Below are 17153 nucleotides of genomic sequence, written 5' to 3'. Positions count from 1 at the left end.
CACTTTTCTTAGATCAGCAAACTGATTACAAGCAAACTAGAAACTCTGTGCCAGGCAGATCTCAGTCAAGGCTCCTTTCTTTATGACTTCCATTCACACTGCACAACATTTAATATGGGCTCTTAAGAAGTGTACCTTCCTACGAATCTTTACTTTTTCTCAACTTCTTATTTTATTTTTCAAATTTTTAGCCTTCCTACTCCACATGATAAACATCATTGCTGCAATTAGAAGTATGACAACTGAGGAGCTTTGCATGACATGATGGTTGGAGGGAAGAGGACATCACACACCCTCACATACACTTGCTGTCTTCAAGCATCTGATATATAACTTTTTAACCCTTCCTCCAACTGCTTTGAGTCAAACTGGCACCATTCATGTGACTCTGTTTACATCAAATGCAAAGGGAGTTCGAAACCACATGCCTAAGACATCAAGAGAGTCAAACAGACCTTCTTCACCTGACCTCTGGCTGAGATTCAATCTGGAACATTTTGTGAACTGCTGTTCTGCCTCTAGTATAGATATTTCCTTGCAGTCGCAGGGAGACAACCAGAACTGCCTTGAAACTTGGAATAGTTCAAAGTGTTCTCCAGCGGAGGTAGAATCCCTAAACTGTTCTCCCGATGAAAAAATGAATTTCACTGCCCAATAGCTAAAACACACACTAGGAAAATCCACTCATCTGCCACAGACCTGAAGATGGCGTGCCGCCTGAATAATATCTGCTGAGACAGGAGGATTTAATAGGCCAGGTGCAGGTCCCAATAAAGAGGCTGGTTGGGTTCCTAGTGAAAAGAATCAAACAGTTTTAATCCCTAGAAAATTCTACAGAAATCAAATAGAAGTAATACATTTATGTGCAATTTTATTAATTAGACAGATGGCACTTAGCAACATTTTTACTGCATTCATTTCATTTCAACCAGGAGATAAGCTCCTTATTATTCCCATTAGACTCTAATGATTAGAGTAACTGAAATGTGGTAACAAGGATTAGACTAGGGTACTGAATAAGTCCACAGCTAGATCTGAACAGAAGTCATACCCACATTTTCATCAAATAAATGCACACAGCACCAAACATCAACAAAAAACAGTAAAGCAGAAATATATAACTTTAAAGAACCGTCAGGAAAAAACACATATCCCTCAAAAAATAAGACATAAAGGGGCAGCAGTCACTTCACCCACCCCAACAGCTTAAGCTACAAACAGGTAGACCAGAGGCAAACTGTATGACCTCTCCTTCTGACTAACCTGAGAATGGCCTAGCTCCCTGAAGATTACTGGCTCGCAGTTGCTTCTGACGCTTGAACTGTGCCATTGTGAACAGTTATTTTCTGGAAGAGCGCAAAAAGAGATGCACAGAAGTTACAGAGATATTCCATGTGAAAATTAACACAAGGGATGGGGGGAAAGAGATGAATTCCTGTCAGAACCACACTGACAAGCCAACCATGCTCTGCTTAAAGCTATGCAACTTTCCCAAAGAAACAACTCAGTAACTACTCAGTAACTCACAGTGCCAGATTTCCACAGCAAGGGGGACACTAGGATTCTCACTCCCCCAGACCCAGCCAGGCTGGAAAACAGGGATTCTCTGTTGGTGCCCAAATTTCTATCCAGTGGCAAAATAACTCATATTTCACTGGAAGAGAAACACAAATAAGTGCTATAAGGCTATCTGTGGGGAAGAGAACAAAATTGTGGAGGGGGCAGGTGAGCAAAAACCAGCCAGGGTTCTGAAAGGAGAAGTGCCTGAGCACTGGGGCAAAAGGTCCTAGACTTTTTGGGAGGGGAGAGATTATTATTATTACTATTAATACTAACAATAACAGAAATACTGGGCTACACTGCAGGGTCATCGATCGTACACACCAGTCAGCTTCAGGAGAGGCACATCCTGCAACGACAGGCTGTGGGAAGTTGCACAATCGCATCTCTTCGAAAAGGTGCCCAGGAAGGCCACTGCTAACGGGCACTGAGGGAAGCGGGGCCGAGGAGGATGAGGAGGCCAACGCCGAGCTGGGCGACTCTGAGAGGTTTCCCCTATTCCTCCTCCTCCTTCTCCCCCCTCCCTTCTACGCCGGGCTCGGGGAACTGACAACGGTCCCAAGATGGGACAAAGGGAGCAAAGGAACGTTGACTGACCGAACGCCCCCCTCCCCCGTCGATCAGGAGAGGCCGGGACGGAGCGGGTTCGAACCCACCTGAGGGCGAAGATGAGCCGGAGGGAATGAAGGGGGGCAGGGGAAGAAAGGAGCTGGGTTGCGACACCAGGGACAAAGGAACCCGGAAACACCGCCCGGATGTGCGCCTCAACGGCAACGCCTCCCGCCCACCAGCCCTGCCCACCGCGCCTTCGAGGCGCCGGAAGTGCTTCTGCCAGAAGTGAAGCTCCACCCGGAAGCGAATGTGCTTTTTGGTCGGGAAGGAGAAGAAAGGGCATCGGGCGCGAGCTCATAGAGAAAGGAAGAGGGGAGAGCAACGCACGCACGTCTCCTTTCCGAGTCTTGGTGTCATTTTTTTTTCTAGAACCTGAAGGTATGCCAACTGGAGCCAGATGGAAAAGACACTCGAAATTAAAGAATTCTCCGCCCAGGAATTTGAATACCAGAATCAAATTGAGCTTCCATGGACAAATCCATTCCTGATTAAACACGGACACACAGCTTTCTTCAATTCAACAGTATATTTTGGGGGTCAGGAATCATTTTGCTGTTTGCCATAATTAAATAATTAAGGAGTTACAAATCTTGGCCAATTTACTTCAAATCACCAGATCTCCCAGTAGATTCCAGCCTACCTTAGTTCTCAAAGCCAGTGGAACACGGACTTGGGCCTTAGTGTCATCAAGAACCCCCTAGGGCTCACTCATTGAAGTCATCTCCTGTCAGCATGCTGTTAATTCAAAACCCTACCCTTCACAGAGATTTATTAAATGAATTTTAAAAGTGGGGGAGAGTCCATCACACCCTTGCAGCTGTGTTAGTGGAGAAGAGATACCAGATGAAAAGGTGTAACTCATCAGATATACCCAAGAGATCAAGTGGCCTGGAGTATTATTACAACAGGGATGTTGCTGCCACCCTGGGGCCAATTTGGGTAGTATGTACAGAGCCCTAAGCTGGTTGTTTAACTCCTTTTGATTAAGCAGTGTAGGCCCACTGTCTTCACCGACCAGGCAAGAATGATCTATTCTACTTGCTCACTCAGTGTAAAACTTGTAATACGGTAATTCCCAAATCACAAGTCATAAGAAATAAATGGGAGTCCACAGTGGAGGGCTGCCTGTTCTCTCTATGAAAGTTACTGCTCTGGTCTCAGCTCCTCCCAATCAGAATGGATGACTCTGGCCTGTCTCTGCATCTGGTGCAACTGGATCATGGATCATAGAATTGTATAGTTGTTTAGAGAGCCAGTGTGGTGTAGTGGTTAAGGTGATGGACCAGGATTCGAATCCCCACATAGCCATGAAGCTCACTGGGTGACCTTGGACCAGTCACTGCCTCTCAGCCTCATGAAAACCCTATTCATAGGGTCACCATAAGTTGGAATAGACTTGAGGGCAGTACATTTACATTTACATAGTTGTTTATTTGGAAATTTTCCATACCACCCTTCAAGTCAGAAAGGACCAGTCCTACCCCCTGCTAAGTGCAGGAATTTGGCAATTACAGCATACCTGACAGATGGTTGTCCAGCTTATTGCCTAAATATCTCTAGAGAAGGAGAGCCCATTGTGATCTCCTTATATGTTAAAAACTGTAAATATGGTAAGTGCTGGTTTATATAGGGATATATGGTAAGTGAATTGAGTAAGGGGGGAGTACATGGGCTAGAATGCAGGAGAATGTTGGATGACGATTGGCTGAGTGTTTGAATGGCTGAAGGTATAAATGAGAGGATGACAGTTGAGTTGGGGAGGTCGGTTGGTGAGAGTTGTTGGAGAGCCACTAGTGGAGAGTTATTTGGATGGGTTGGTTGGCAGAGTTCTGAAGGAGGGTTGGATTATATTTGGCTGATATTTAGACAGTATATATATGACCAGAAACATAAAGAGTGACACTATATGAAACCATACGCTTGTTAAACATTCCTAAAGTAATCTTGTTATTTCCTAGTGTTATCAAATAAATACTTTTATTGGTTTACCAAAAGCCTGATCCTTGGCTGGGGATATACAGACCAGAAGGGAGGGCAGGGTAATTACCAAGGCTGAAGGGAAACTGTATCTAATGGTGGTAGCAGTGAAGGAAGAAATTGTAACATCGTTAAGTATCCAGAGCAACCCAGGATTGTATGCTTTATAGACAAAGATACAGGGGGGTTGTGGACAGCAAGGGCACCCAGACACAAAGTAACAATAAGTCATAGGGAGACTCAGGCGAAGTCTCCAGCAGTATCGTTTACAGGGAGTGGGTGGTGGTGCTGCTGCCTGGCAGTGGGATCTTGAGAGATCTGTGCTAGAGCGGAGTGAGAAAAAATAAAAATGACGATCCTGACTGGTGGTGTCCTGAAGTGGTGCCTAGTGAAAGGCAGTAGCCACAAGCAGGTGGGAAACTGACAGGTGGAGCTAAAGGTGGGGAGGTCACACCCATCACCTCCCCCTTGAATTCACTGGGGAAAAGGACACAGAAGGGGAGTCGTAAGAACAGAAGGTCCCAGGTTCAATCCCTAGGGCCAAGAAAGAGACCTGTCTGAAACCCTGGGGAGTTGCTGCCAGTCAGTGTAAACCAGGGGTAGCTAACTTGTGACTCATTTAAATGTTCCTGTACTACAGCTCCCATCATACCTGACCATTAGCCATGCTGGCTGAGGGTGATGAGAGTTGGGGTCCAACAACATCTGGAGGGCATCAGGTTGGGGAAGGCTAATCTAGTCCCACCCCCTGCTTCACACTGTGGACAATTAGGTGCCAGCAGGAAACTCACAAGCAGCTCTTGAATACAACAGCTTTCTGCTGCTGCTCCATCACTACAACAATGGATACTGTGTTTAGTTATAGCAGAGGTGGCTAACTTGTGACCCTCTAGAGAAGTTGCTGAACACCAATTCCTAGCTGCCCCAGCCAGTGTGGCTGGTGGTCAAGAATTCCCACCCCTCCTCTAAATCCCCCTTTAAGCAGTCTAAACCGGGGGTGGAGGGTCATCACATCTTGTGGCAACCAGTTCCCATAAACTGAATTTTTATCTCTTCTGAACCTTCTGCCAATCAAGTTTATTACATAAGAGTTCTAATATTATCAAAGGGAAAGTTCTCTCTTCATGCCAAACATAATTGTAGAAATCTCCCCACCACCACCACTTTACATCACCCTTTTTCTAGACTGCCCCCAAAAACTTTAACCTTTTTTCTTATAGAGAAGGAGCGCCAATCCTCGTTGCTTTTTTATGTACCTTTTCCAGCTCTTACATATTATAATTGAGATGGAGTGACCAGAGCACATAGTATTCCAAAGGTCAGTGCACAAAGTATATATTTCTATAAAAGCATTATAATACCAACAGTTACATTTTCAATCCCTTTCATGGCTGTCCATTAGCTACTGGGCCAAGTTAAAAGTTTTGGTTTTGGTGTACAAAGCCCTATGCAGCTTGGGACTTTGTTGTTGTTGTTACGTGCCTTCAAATCGTTTACGACTTATGGCGACCCTATGAATCAGTGACCTCCAAAAGCATCTGTCATGAACCACCCTGTTCAGATCTTGTAAGTTCAAGTCTGTGGTTTCCTTTATGGAATCAATCCATCTCTTGTTTGGCCTTCCTCTTTTTCTACTTCCTTCTGTTTTTCCCAGAATTATGTCTTCTCTAGTGAATCATGTCTTCTCATGATGTGTCCAAAGTATGGTAACCTCAGTTTCATCATTTTGGCTTCTAGCGACGGTTATGGTTTAATTTGTTCTAACACCCAATTATTTGTCTTTTTCACAGTCTATGGTATGCGCAAAGCTCTCCTCCAACACCACATTTCAAAGGAGTTGATTTTTCTCTTATCCGCTTTTTTCACTGTCCAACTTTCACATCCATACATAGAGATCGGGAATACCATGGTCTGAATGATCTCGACTTTAGTGTTCAGTGATACATCTTTGCATTTAAGGACCATTTCTAGTTCTCTCATAGCGGCCCTCCCCAGTCCTACCCTTCTTCTGATTTCTTGACTATTGTCTCCATTTTGGTTAATGACTGTGCCAAGGTATTGATAATCCTTGACAAGTTCAATGTCCTCATTGTCAACTGTAAAGTTACATAAATCTTCTGTTGCCATTACTTTAGTCTTTTTGACGTTCAGCGGTAGTCCTGCTTTTGTGCTTTCCTCTTTAACTTTCATCTGCATTTGTTGCAAATCATTACTGGTTTCTGCAAGTAGTATGGTATCGTCTGCATATCTTAAATTATTGATATTTCTGTGATGTCCCTATAGTTTGATAACTGTAAATATGGTAAGTGCAGGTTTGTTAAGTGATATATGGTAAGTGACTGAGTGAGAGGGGGGAGTACATGGGCTAGAATGCTGGAGAATGTTGGATGATGATTGGCTGAGTGTTTGAATGGCAGGCTCTTCTTATGTTCTTAAAATACACCCCTGTCTCACACCCTTTCTGATTGGGAACCAGTTGGTTTCTCCGTATTCTGTCCTTACAGTGTCCAGAGTATAGGTTGTGCATCAGGACAATCAGATGCTGTGGCACCCCCATTTCTTTTAAAGCATTCCATAGTTTTTCATGATCTATACAGTCAAAGGCTTTGCTGTAATCTATAAAGTACAGGGTGATTTTCTTTTGAAATTCCTTGCTCCGTTCCATTATCCAATGTATGTCTGTAATATGATCTCTGGTGCCTCTTTCCTTTCTAAATTCAGCTTGGACGTCTGGCATTTCTTGCTCCATATATGGTAAAAGCCTTTGTTGTAGAATCTTGAGCATTACTTTGCTTGCATGGGATATTAAGGGAATAGTTCGATAATTACTGCATTCCCTGGGATCCCCTTTCTTTGGAATTGGGATGTATATTGAACACTTCCAGTCTGTGGGCCATTGTTTAGTTTTCCATATTTCTTGACAGATTTTTGTCAAAATTTGGACAGATTCAGTCTCAGTAGCTTGTAGCAGCTCTATTGGTATGCCATCTATTCCTGGTGATTTGTTTCTTCCAAGTATTTTAAGAGCAGCACATTCTAAAATTTCTGGTTCTTCATCATATGCTTGGGACTAGGATATCTGAAACATCGTCTTACCCTTTATATACCCAGCCAATCACTACACTTTGCAGGTGAGGGCCTCCTGCAGATACCATCAGGAAGTCCATTCCGCACAACATAGGAAGTGGATCTTTGGTGTTGTGGCACCTACCCTTTGGAATTCCTTTCCCCTAAATGTTAGACAGGCACCATCTCTGTCATGTTTTCGGCAGCTATTGAAGAACTTCCTCTGTCAACGTCTTTTAAGTAGAGACCTTATCCCAGTTTCTGTCTGTGTTGCAATTACTTTTTAAGATGCTTTTAAAGCTTTTTGTAAAATATGCTTTGTTTTAATATGTTTTTAAATATGCTTTAATATATGTTTAAAGAGGTTTTGTTTTACTATATTTTAACGTCTTTTGTTTTAAAAATGTTTTAGTGTTTTTGTTTGCTGCCCTGGAAGGGCGGGATATACATTTAATAAATAAATACATAAATAAATAATCAATCCCTAGCATGAAACTTGCCTTTTCCACAACCTTAAACTATTGCTCTGTCTACCACCACCTCAAGATCTCTGTCCTGGTTAGTCATCATTAGCTCACACCCCATCAGTGTATAAAGTGAAAGGAGGGGTTGCCTCAATGGGCACCACTTTACACTTACATCAAACTTCATTTGCCATTTTGCCTTCACTTTACTATTGCCAACACTTAACACTTACTTTGAACCTCATTTGTCATGTTGTTGTCTGTTCATCCAGTTTGGAAAGATCCTTTTGAAGCTCTTTGTGGTCCACCTGGCTTTGGCTCCAGATCACAAGAAGAGGGAGGGAGCAGCAACAGGCCAGCAGCACTTAGCTGTGAGGTCAGTCAGAGACTGCAGCTAGGGCTCTTCTTTCCTATACATGACATTGTGATGCCAGGCAAGTAGGGGAGGCAAGCAGGCAAAAGTGATAAGCCAAGCCACTGCAAGAAAGAGGTGCCTACCTGGGATCCCCTTTTGAACTGGGGAGCAAAAGAGAGCCAGTGTGGTGTAGCAGTTGGTGTTGGAGACCAGGGTTCAAATCTCCACTCCTGGGTGACCTTGGGCCAGTCACAGCCTCTCAGCCTAGTCTACCTCACAGGGTTGTTGTAACTATAAAATGGGGAGCAGGAGAACCATGCATATCTCCTTGAACTCCTTGGAGGAAAGCTGGGATATAAATGTAAAAAAAAAAATTAAAAAGATGCATGCACCACACCCCTCTTCACTGCACCAGCTCTGCAATCTTCTCTCCAGACATTTTGTACTCAAGAGCAGCCTTCCTGATTTGCAAATCCCTTCTTCCTCCACACATTGCGGCTGCCCTCCCAACTCACTCTTGTCTTCCTGCCTTGCTGCAAAGCACCTTCTCTGCTCACCAGCCCTGACTGCTCCCTTCTTTTCCTGCTAGAGTCCAGCTCAAGTCCCCTGGCTCCCATACCTTCTCTTGGCTAGAAGTGGGAAGGGGGTTGGGCTTCCAAATGGGAAAGGCAGCACACTCTTGACCCTGCAGCTTTGACACAACCAGATCACCTGAATCACAAAAGGATGGTTGGCAGTGGCGGAGATCCAGGGTAGCCAACCAGACCCACATCATCCCTGACTTTAGCTATGCTGACTGGGGCTGATGGGAGTTCAGAGTCCAACATCTGAAGGGTGCTGGCCACCCCAGTTTAGGTGGCATCATGTATGGCCATATTGCTTGCTGACAGGGGGAACAGAACAATACTTAATATTTCCATTCTCCCTTGGGTGCCTGGACTCTACCCTCCTCACTCCTTGGCTCCATCTCCAGAGGATGAGCATTGCCAGTTTACCACTAGATTCCCCCCCTCCGTCCATCGACTTTGCCCCTTTACCATGGGGCTCTCTCCCCAATTGCAGGGGCTCCTTGAGTTAGGTCCCACATTGCAGGTCAAGGTTCCAGGCAAGTCCCAGCTCTTGCCAGCTGAGAACTGGGGAAGGGCCACAGCTCAGTGGTAGAGCATACAGAAGATCTTGAGTTCAATCGGCAGAGAACCCCACCTGAAATGCTGGAGGGCCACTGCCAATCAGTGTATGCAGCAATGGTCCAGCTCAGTACAAGCAACATCCTAAGTTCCTAACTACCCTTTTACATTACTATGCCAACCAGCACTTCTCAAACCTTTTCCCCCACAAATCACTTGAAAATTTTGGCAGACCATTTAATGATTTCTCTGTCTGCTGTAGAAATTGTAATATGCTGTACTAGGTGTGGGTATATCCTACCCCGACAGTTTTCATTGTGCAGTTTACACATAAGTAGATCTGCAGGGTCATCATTTAGGTCATTGGCACAAATTGTCACCCGTACAACGTCCCCAAATTTCAGCCAGTTACCACTTTCCATTTTCCTTCTTAAAACAAAAACACACCTGGGGCATAAAATGTTCCAAAAATTAATTGGGGTATATTTACTACCCCAGCCAATTTTAGCAGTTTGGTGTAGTAAAAACACCTCATCGTGTTTTCAGAGAAAAATGACCAGGGACAGGTCAACAAAAAGCACTGGTGTCAAATGTACAGAAACATTCTGCCTCCTCTGAATAAGTGTTCTCTGGCTCTGGGTGTTTGGGTATTGTCAAGCATAGTTCTTCTGACCCCACATACACAAATGTTATCTGGAGTAAAGATTTCAGCTCACCATACATTGAAAATCTCACTGGGGTAGAAAACCATTAGTGTTATTTTCCCCTCAACATCGGATTAAGGTTTTTAAACCGTATCTGTAAAACCGTATCTGTAAAACTAAAGCTCACATGCTCAGAAACCCCAGGAACCCCTGGGCTGATTATCTTGATCAAACCCTACCAATTGCACTCCATAACTCCCTTGCAGTTTCTTACTTTTAACACCATTACAGAGCACTACAGCCTAATGGAATGAAATGAGACTTTAATGGAGGACTCTGCAGCCCCTTGAAGTCCACAGATGTGCACTGTTTCTCTTTGTTTTTGAAAAGCCTTTGATCTAGCAGGCCACGTCTAGCTCTAGTCACAGGAGGATAAATCCAACAAGCTGTTGTTTATTGTCACATCAAAGGGAAAACAGCAGGAGGGGGAGGAAGAGAAGAAAATTGTTACCTGCATGGATCCTTCTCTAGCCAAATCCCAAATGGTGTGAGCTTGCTTGCTGCCAGCGCTCAGATACAAAGCACTGATCACAAAGAACTTCAAAATTAAAACTCCTCACCTAATCCTGTTCCAGGCATTCAGTTCTTAGATATTACAATGCCAGATGCTGAGCTTTGAGGCAGGAGGGTCCAGAATAATGAAGCTTCTCTTGTTTCACCTAAGATTCAGGTCTATGTTATTCTGATCCCACAATAAGAACATAAGAAGAGCCTGCTGGATCAGGCCAGTGGCCCATATAATCCAGCATCCTGTTCTCACAGTGGCCAACCAGGTGCCTGGGGGAAGCCCGCAAGCAGGACCTGAGTGCAAGAACACTCTCCCCTCCTGAGGCTTCCGGCAACTGGTTTTCAGAAGCATGCTGCCTCTGACTAGGCTGGCAGAGCACAGCCATCATGGCTAGTAGCCATTGATAGCCCTGTCCTCCATGAATTTGTCTAATCTTCTTTTAAAGCCATCCAAGCTGGTGGCCATTACTGCATCTTGTGGGAGCAAATTCCATAGTTTAACTATGCGCTGAGTAAAGAAGTACTTCCTTTTGTCTGGCCTGAATCTTCCAACATTCAGCTTCTTTGAATGTCCACGAGTTCTAGTATTATGAGAGAGGGAGAAAAACTTTTCTCTATCCACTTTCTCAATGCCATGCATAATTTTATACACTTCTATACACTCCTCTGACCCGCCTTTTCTCTAAACTAAAAAGTCCCAAATGCTGCAACCTTCCCTCATAAGGGAGTTGCTCCATCCCCTTGATCATTCTGGTTGCCCTCTTCTGAACCTTTTCCAACTCTATAATATCCTTTTTGAGATGAGGCGACCAGAACTGTACACAGTATTCCAAATGCGGCCGCACCATAGATTTATACAATGGCATTATGATATTGGCTGTTTTATTTTCAGTACCTTTCCTAATTATTGCTAGCATGGAATTTGCCTTTTTCACAGCTGCCGTACACTGGGTCGACATTTTCATCGTGCTGTCCACTACAACCCCGAGGTCTGTCTCCTGGTCGGTCACCGCCAGTTCAGACCCCATGAGCGTATATGTGAAATTAAGATTGTTCCAATATGCGTAATTTTACACTTGTTTATATTGAATTGCATTTGCCATTTTTCCGCCCATTCACTCAGTTTGGAGAGGTCTTTTTGGAGCTCTTCGCAATCCCTTTTTGTTTTAACAACCCTGAACAATTTAGTGTCATCAGCAAACTTGGCCACTTCACTGTTCACTCCTAATTCTAGGTCATTAATGAACAAGTTGAAAAGTACCGGTCCCAATACTGATCCTTGAGGGACTCCACTTTCTAGAGCCCTCCATTGGGAGAACTGTCCATTTATTCCTACTCTCTGCTTTCTGCTTCTTAACCAATTCCTTATCCACAAGAGGATCTCTCCTCTTATTGCATGACTGCTAAGCTTCCTCAGAAGTCTTTGGTGAGGTACCTTGTCAAACGCTTTTTGAAAGTCTAAGTATACTATGTCCACTGGATCACCTCTATCTATATGCTTGTTGACACTCTCAAAGAATTCTAATAGGTTACTGAGACAGGACTTTCCCTTGCAGAAGCCATGCTGGCTCTGCTTCAGCAAAGCTTGTTCTTCTATGTGCTTAGTTAATCTAGCTTTAATAATACTTTCTACCAGTTTTCCAATATACTGAGTCAGTCTAGCAAGGTTCATATTGTATACACTGAATGGCAACAGCTCTCCAGGCCAGGGTTTCAGGGCAGGAGTTTTCCCCAGCCCTATCTAGAGATGCCAGGGATTGACCCTGAAACCTTCAGAATCTCATTTGGCTGAAGGGGGCCACCTTCCACTCCATATAGCATGCAAAATGCATCCATTGCCCAACAAAGTTAGCTACAGATAACTTTTTCAGCTACCTCTAACTCAAATACTGCTCAGAAGCTTTTATGACTTGCATATACATGGTCAATCCCTGATTTGTGATTCTGGTTAGCAGGCAAGCTGGTCTGAGCAAACCACAGTTCACAACACTCAAAGAGAAGAACTATACCTGAGTACAATTCTGACTTCATCTGTCAGAAGTCTTGCATTCAATCCTCTGCATCTCCAGGTTTGATAAAGAAAAATTCCTGCCTGAAATCCAGGGTAGCCATTGCAAGTTAATTGAAACAATACCAAGCTAGGCCAATACCAACAATACCATAGTCTGCCTCCGTACAAGACAGCTTTCTACATTCCAGTGCTTTTGAATACACACAGCAAGCTATGGTTTGCCAAGAAGCCAGAAACCAGTTAAGAAATTAGTGTGCGTGAGAGAGAAGCACAGTGCACGTGAGCCCAAGAACACTGGGTGGAACCCTTCTAATCTAGGAGAGTATTTCTCCCTCTTTCAAAATACTAGAATTTGGGGTCCTCCATTTAAATGGATAGGGAAGAGTTAGGACATATTAAGACAGAAAGTACTTCTTCAACAAGGCATGGTTTGATTTGTGCAATTCACAACCACTAATGACCAGTAGCTGAGATGGCTTTAAAAAGTGTAGACAAATTCATGGAGGAGGTGATCTATCAATGGCTGTTAGTTACGATGGCTAAACAGAATCAGCAGAGGAAGCATGTTACTGAATACCAGCAGCCGAGCAGGGTGATTGCCCGCAGGTCCTGCTGGTAGGATTCCTGGAGGTATCAGCCTGGCATACAGGATGCTGGACTAGAAGGGCCTTGGGTCTGATCTTCACTTATGTTCTTCTGATGTGCCATGTATAGGAAATTCCTCCTCTACCATCCAAGAAGAAACTTTCAAAGACGCAACCTCCCCCTCCCCAGCCAGCAGTGGTACAGTCCAGGAACGCTTTACCACTACATTCTGCTGAATGTATGGATTTGGCTTTCAGACAGCTTCCCTCTAACGTCATTTCAAAGGCAGAATGTAAAAAAAAAGCCTGCAAAACAGTTTTTATTTTCCACTTTCTTTGAGATAACCTTGTGATTATTATCAATGTCCATCTATATACACATACACGTGTGACCATTAGGCCATATAAATATAAACAGGGTTCACTCCATATGTGAAGCGCATGTGCGCACACCCCAAAAAATATCAGGGAACTGTCAGTCATTTGTTTAATAAGGAAAAAGTAATAATAATTAAAGGCAGATCAATAAGTTATTTCACATTCTGCAATGCAGGGATTTCCTGGTGGAGATGAGGCAACAGAAAATTTGGAGATCTCTCATCTCCCCTCTCAGCCTCGCCTAGTAACGGCTCACATGAGCATTTTATGCCCACACTCCTAACCAATGAAAAGGCAGCCTCAAATCTTAGGAGAGCTGGGTAATGATGGGAAAGGTTCTATGTTTATACCACAGAATACATGGATTTCCTTCAGTGACATGTTTGGGACAGGCCTAAAACCAGTTTTCTCCAGAGGGCCAGCCTTACGGAGATCCATCCCAAACACAGTGCATAAAAAAGTGCAGACTAAACAATAAGGCTCTGTGCCAATGTAAAACTGGCTCCCTGCAAACTATAGTTTGCAAATTGGGACCCAGCACCAGAAAGCATGTGTATTGATATAAACTATGGTAAATTCAAACCAGGTTGCCTCATAAGCATAGTTTACAAAACCCATGTTGAAACATGGTTTACATTATAGCACTGGTGCATATATAAATGTGACAAACATGTTAAAACAGGAAAGGGGGGACATTGCTCCAGAGTGCAGAGGAGGAAGTACGTGCGGACAAGGGTGGCTCCCAAACTGCCAACCATGGCTAGTAGAGAGTGAAATGTTATGTCTACACTGGGTTGAAGAGGTTCCACAGAAGAGAATCCAGTTAAGACATTTTTCCTCCTTGTGCTAGGGTAAAAGGACTGTGGATCCCAAGTCAATTCTTTCTTAACCACAGAAGGTGAGTGTTGTGCATCTCACAAGTCTTTATCTGAAAGTCCTCTTCTCTCTTCCAGTGGAAGGGAATCAAATCCCACCACCGTCACTGAAGCTGGTGGAGAATGTTGGCTACCGATGGGCACATGAGGAAAGGAAGGACAGTCTTTGCGCTCAGTGGTGCTGACTTGGGGTTCACAGACCTGTTATGACCCCAAGAGAACCTATAGTTCACCGCATGGAGAGGTGTTTTAATCTTTGTTTCTTTGCCCCAAGAGTGGGCAGAAAACGCCGCCTGAGGTGGGATTCTTCTTTATCTGCTATGGTGTCCGTTCTGTAAGGGGAAATGGAAAAGGGATGAAGCAGAACAGACTAAAGACTTCAAGTGGGAGGCATCCACTCTTTGGGATTTTTGCAACACAGGTCACTACAATAATCCAACCCAGAGCTTGGAAGTAACTAGTTACAAGTAACGAATTACTTGTAATTCATTACTTTTTTGAGTAACGAGTGGGTAATTCCTTTACATTTTGATTGTAATAGAACTAGGAGTAATTTTACTACTTTTGTGGAGTAATTGTAACGTTTCCAGAATTACTTTTGGGCATTACTTGGGGAGGGGGAGCAGGGGAAGTCTTCTGCTCCTCTGATTTGTGGATGAAAATCATGTGCCTCAAACTGGGCTTCTGTCACTCTTTCCTCATGCTCTGTGGATGGGTAGGAGGAGACAAGGGAGGAGGCGGAGAGTGAGACGGGGTGGAGTGGAGAAAACAATTATTTTAAAAAATGGATAGTGGTGGTGAAGAATGGAGTGGAGGGAAAAAGGATCCAGAGGTCAAAAACATGGATAAAGGAGGAGAAGGAGGCAGCAGGAATGGAGATAAAGAACTGTGGAGGTGAAAGATGACGTGTGTGTGTGTGTGAGAGAGAGAGAGAGAGAGAGAGAGAGAGAGAGAGAGAGAGAATCCTGTGTTTGCACTTGGCACACAAAGTGGCCTCCACCACCCTCTCTGCCTACTGTGCTGCATTTGCAGTATTTTAACCTTTTTGCATCTCAGGGGAAAATGTTTGCTTGCGTGAGTGTCCCTTAGTTGGTGGCAGGGCAGGGTCTGGGAGATGGTTAAGTGAGAGAGATTATGCTGGCTGGCTGAGTGGGGGGGTTGCACTTGGTTTGGCGTGCAAAGATCTGATTAGTGGCCTCAGCCTCCCTCCCCACCACCCTTACCAGCGGAGAGACCACCATTGCTATCTTATGAATAAAAATAATTATTCTACTACCTGTTTATTTTTAATGTTGTTTTAGGCTACTTAGATGTGCAGCAGCCAAGGCCAGCACCTTGTAGGCATTTTTTAAAAAAAGTAACTGAAATGTAATTGTAGTGATTACTTTGGAGGAAAAGTAAAGTAATCAGTTACTTTCGGAGCAATTGTAATTGTAGACCATCTACCTGTGTGAGTTTCTGCAAGACCTGCTCCCGGCATTTCTGGCTGATTTCCACCTGGCCTGGAGGGGCGGGGCCCTGTCTCTCTCCAGCTACAAAAGCAGCAACTGCTGAAGGGGCCAGAGACCATGTGTGTGTATGTGTGCGTGAACCTGCTGCTCGGGATGTCTATAGACTACTGGGGTTTTGTTTTGTATTATATGTTATATTTTACTCTATGTTATATTTTAGTCTATGTACGCCGCCTAGAGTGGCCGTTAATTCGGCCAGATAGGCGGCCTAGAAATAAAATTTTATTATTTTTATTTTATTATTATTATTGTAACGGTAATTACTACTTTTTGGGACCATGTAACTGTAATTTATTACTTTTTAAAAGTAATCTTCCAAGCTCTGATCCAACCTGCCAGCTACTAGCTGAGTTTATTTCCCTACATATTCAATGCAAGCTCCACTTCTGACAAATATGGCCACATTCACACCATACATTTATTCCTATTATTCCAAATCATGACTTCCCCCAAAGAATGCTGGGAAGTGTCATTTGTGAAAGGTGCTGAGAGTTGTTAGGAGACCCCTCTTCCCCTCACAGAGCTACAATTCCCAGAGTTCTCTGGGAAAAGAGACTAACTGTTAAACTACATGGAATCATAGTGAAATAAATGTACAGTTTGAATGTGGCCCACATTCACTCAGTATTATATATGGGATCCACCGGAAGACTGAACACAGGCCCCATGCCAATCCCACTGCACCAGGGGTGAAGAAACCCAGGCCACAAGGGCTGAATGTGGCCCTCCAGGCCTACCTACCTGGCCCTTAGAACTCTCCCCAGGCCATGCCCCTCATGGCCCTGCTTCATCACCTGGTTTTTGTTTTTTTTAACCAGGCTGGAATGTGCCCTTGAAATCTTATGATGACTTTGACTTGCCTGGATAGAGACGGGTGTGCAAGTGTGTGTAGATGCTAGCCTACTGTACAAAGGTAAACATTTACATTTGTTGCTCCATCTATCTTTGCCCCTGGCTCTGCCCACCTTTGGGCAGACAGAGTTCGCCAGCCTTTGCACTACACCAAAGTCAGGGCCACATGAACATAACTAAACAAAAGCCCCAACATAACCCTAAGGAAACTCAATTGGTATCAGAGGCACAAGATGCTTTCATCAGCTTAGGCTGGTGAGCCAACAGACACCATCCTGGACAGAGGTGGTTTTGTCACAAGTATTTATGTCGTAGTTAATGTCTAGGCTTGATGACTGCAACGAACTAGCTGAAGGCCCTCCTGCAATGAACGGCAATGAACTAGCTGATTCAAAAGGGAATCCCATTATTGATTGATTGATTGCATTTGTATACTGCCCCATAGCCGAAGGGTTGATTGTTTGATTTATTTACAATTTTATTTACAACAATTAAGGGCGGCTTACAACAATTAAATTATTCTCTTTTGAAGACCTCTCAGAAACTTCAACTAGTTCAAAATGCAGTTAA

At 44.0% G+C, this 17153-nt stretch overlaps 2 protein-coding genes across 11 annotated transcripts in view; both read right to left on the bottom strand.

Annotated features, from left to right (window-relative positions):
- The window catches only part of CCAR2 (cell cycle and apoptosis regulator 2), a 42055-nt gene extending 39669 nt beyond the window's left edge, over positions 1 to 2386 (bottom strand). The window contains exons 1-4 of one of the 5 annotated variants that reach the window (XM_061593409.1): positions 2217 to 2386; positions 1528 to 1654; positions 1264 to 1346; positions 700 to 791 (exon numbers count right to left, since the gene is read on the bottom strand). In XM_061593409.1, the coding sequence (XP_061449393.1) occupies positions 700 to 791; positions 1264 to 1330 (159 nt within the window). In that variant the 5' untranslated portion in view covers positions 1331 to 1346; positions 1528 to 1654; positions 2217 to 2386. Of the gene's footprint in view, positions 1 to 699; positions 792 to 1263; positions 1347 to 1527; positions 1655 to 1884; positions 2185 to 2216 lie in introns of those variants that run through there. The other 4 variants (XM_061593404.1, XM_061593405.1, XM_061593406.1 and 1 more) reach the window with 4 other exon arrangements.
- Positions 2387 to 13252: 10866 nt separating this feature from the next.
- Positions 13253 to 17153, bottom strand: part of C12H8orf58 (chromosome 12 C8orf58 homolog) — a 39723-nt gene continuing 35822 nt past the window's right edge. For 3 of the 6 annotated variants that reach the window (XM_061592992.1, XM_061592993.1, XM_061592991.1), the window contains exon 7: positions 13254 to 14552. In XM_061592992.1, the coding sequence (XP_061448976.1) occupies positions 14450 to 14552 (103 nt within the window). In that variant the 3' untranslated portion in view covers positions 13254 to 14449. Of the gene's footprint in view, positions 14553 to 17153 lie in introns of all 6 variants that reach the window. The other 3 variants (XM_061592990.1, XM_061592995.1, XM_061592994.1) reach the window with 2 other exon arrangements.

Source organism: Rhineura floridana, chromosome 12 (assembly GCF_030035675.1).
Source record: "Rhineura floridana isolate rRhiFlo1 chromosome 12, rRhiFlo1.hap2, whole genome shotgun sequence".
Lineage (NCBI taxonomy): Eukaryota > Metazoa > Chordata > Lepidosauria > Squamata > Rhineuridae > Rhineura > Rhineura floridana.
The sequence above is the reverse complement of the archived record's forward strand: the minus strand, read 5'-3'. Positions and strand labels throughout refer to the sequence as shown.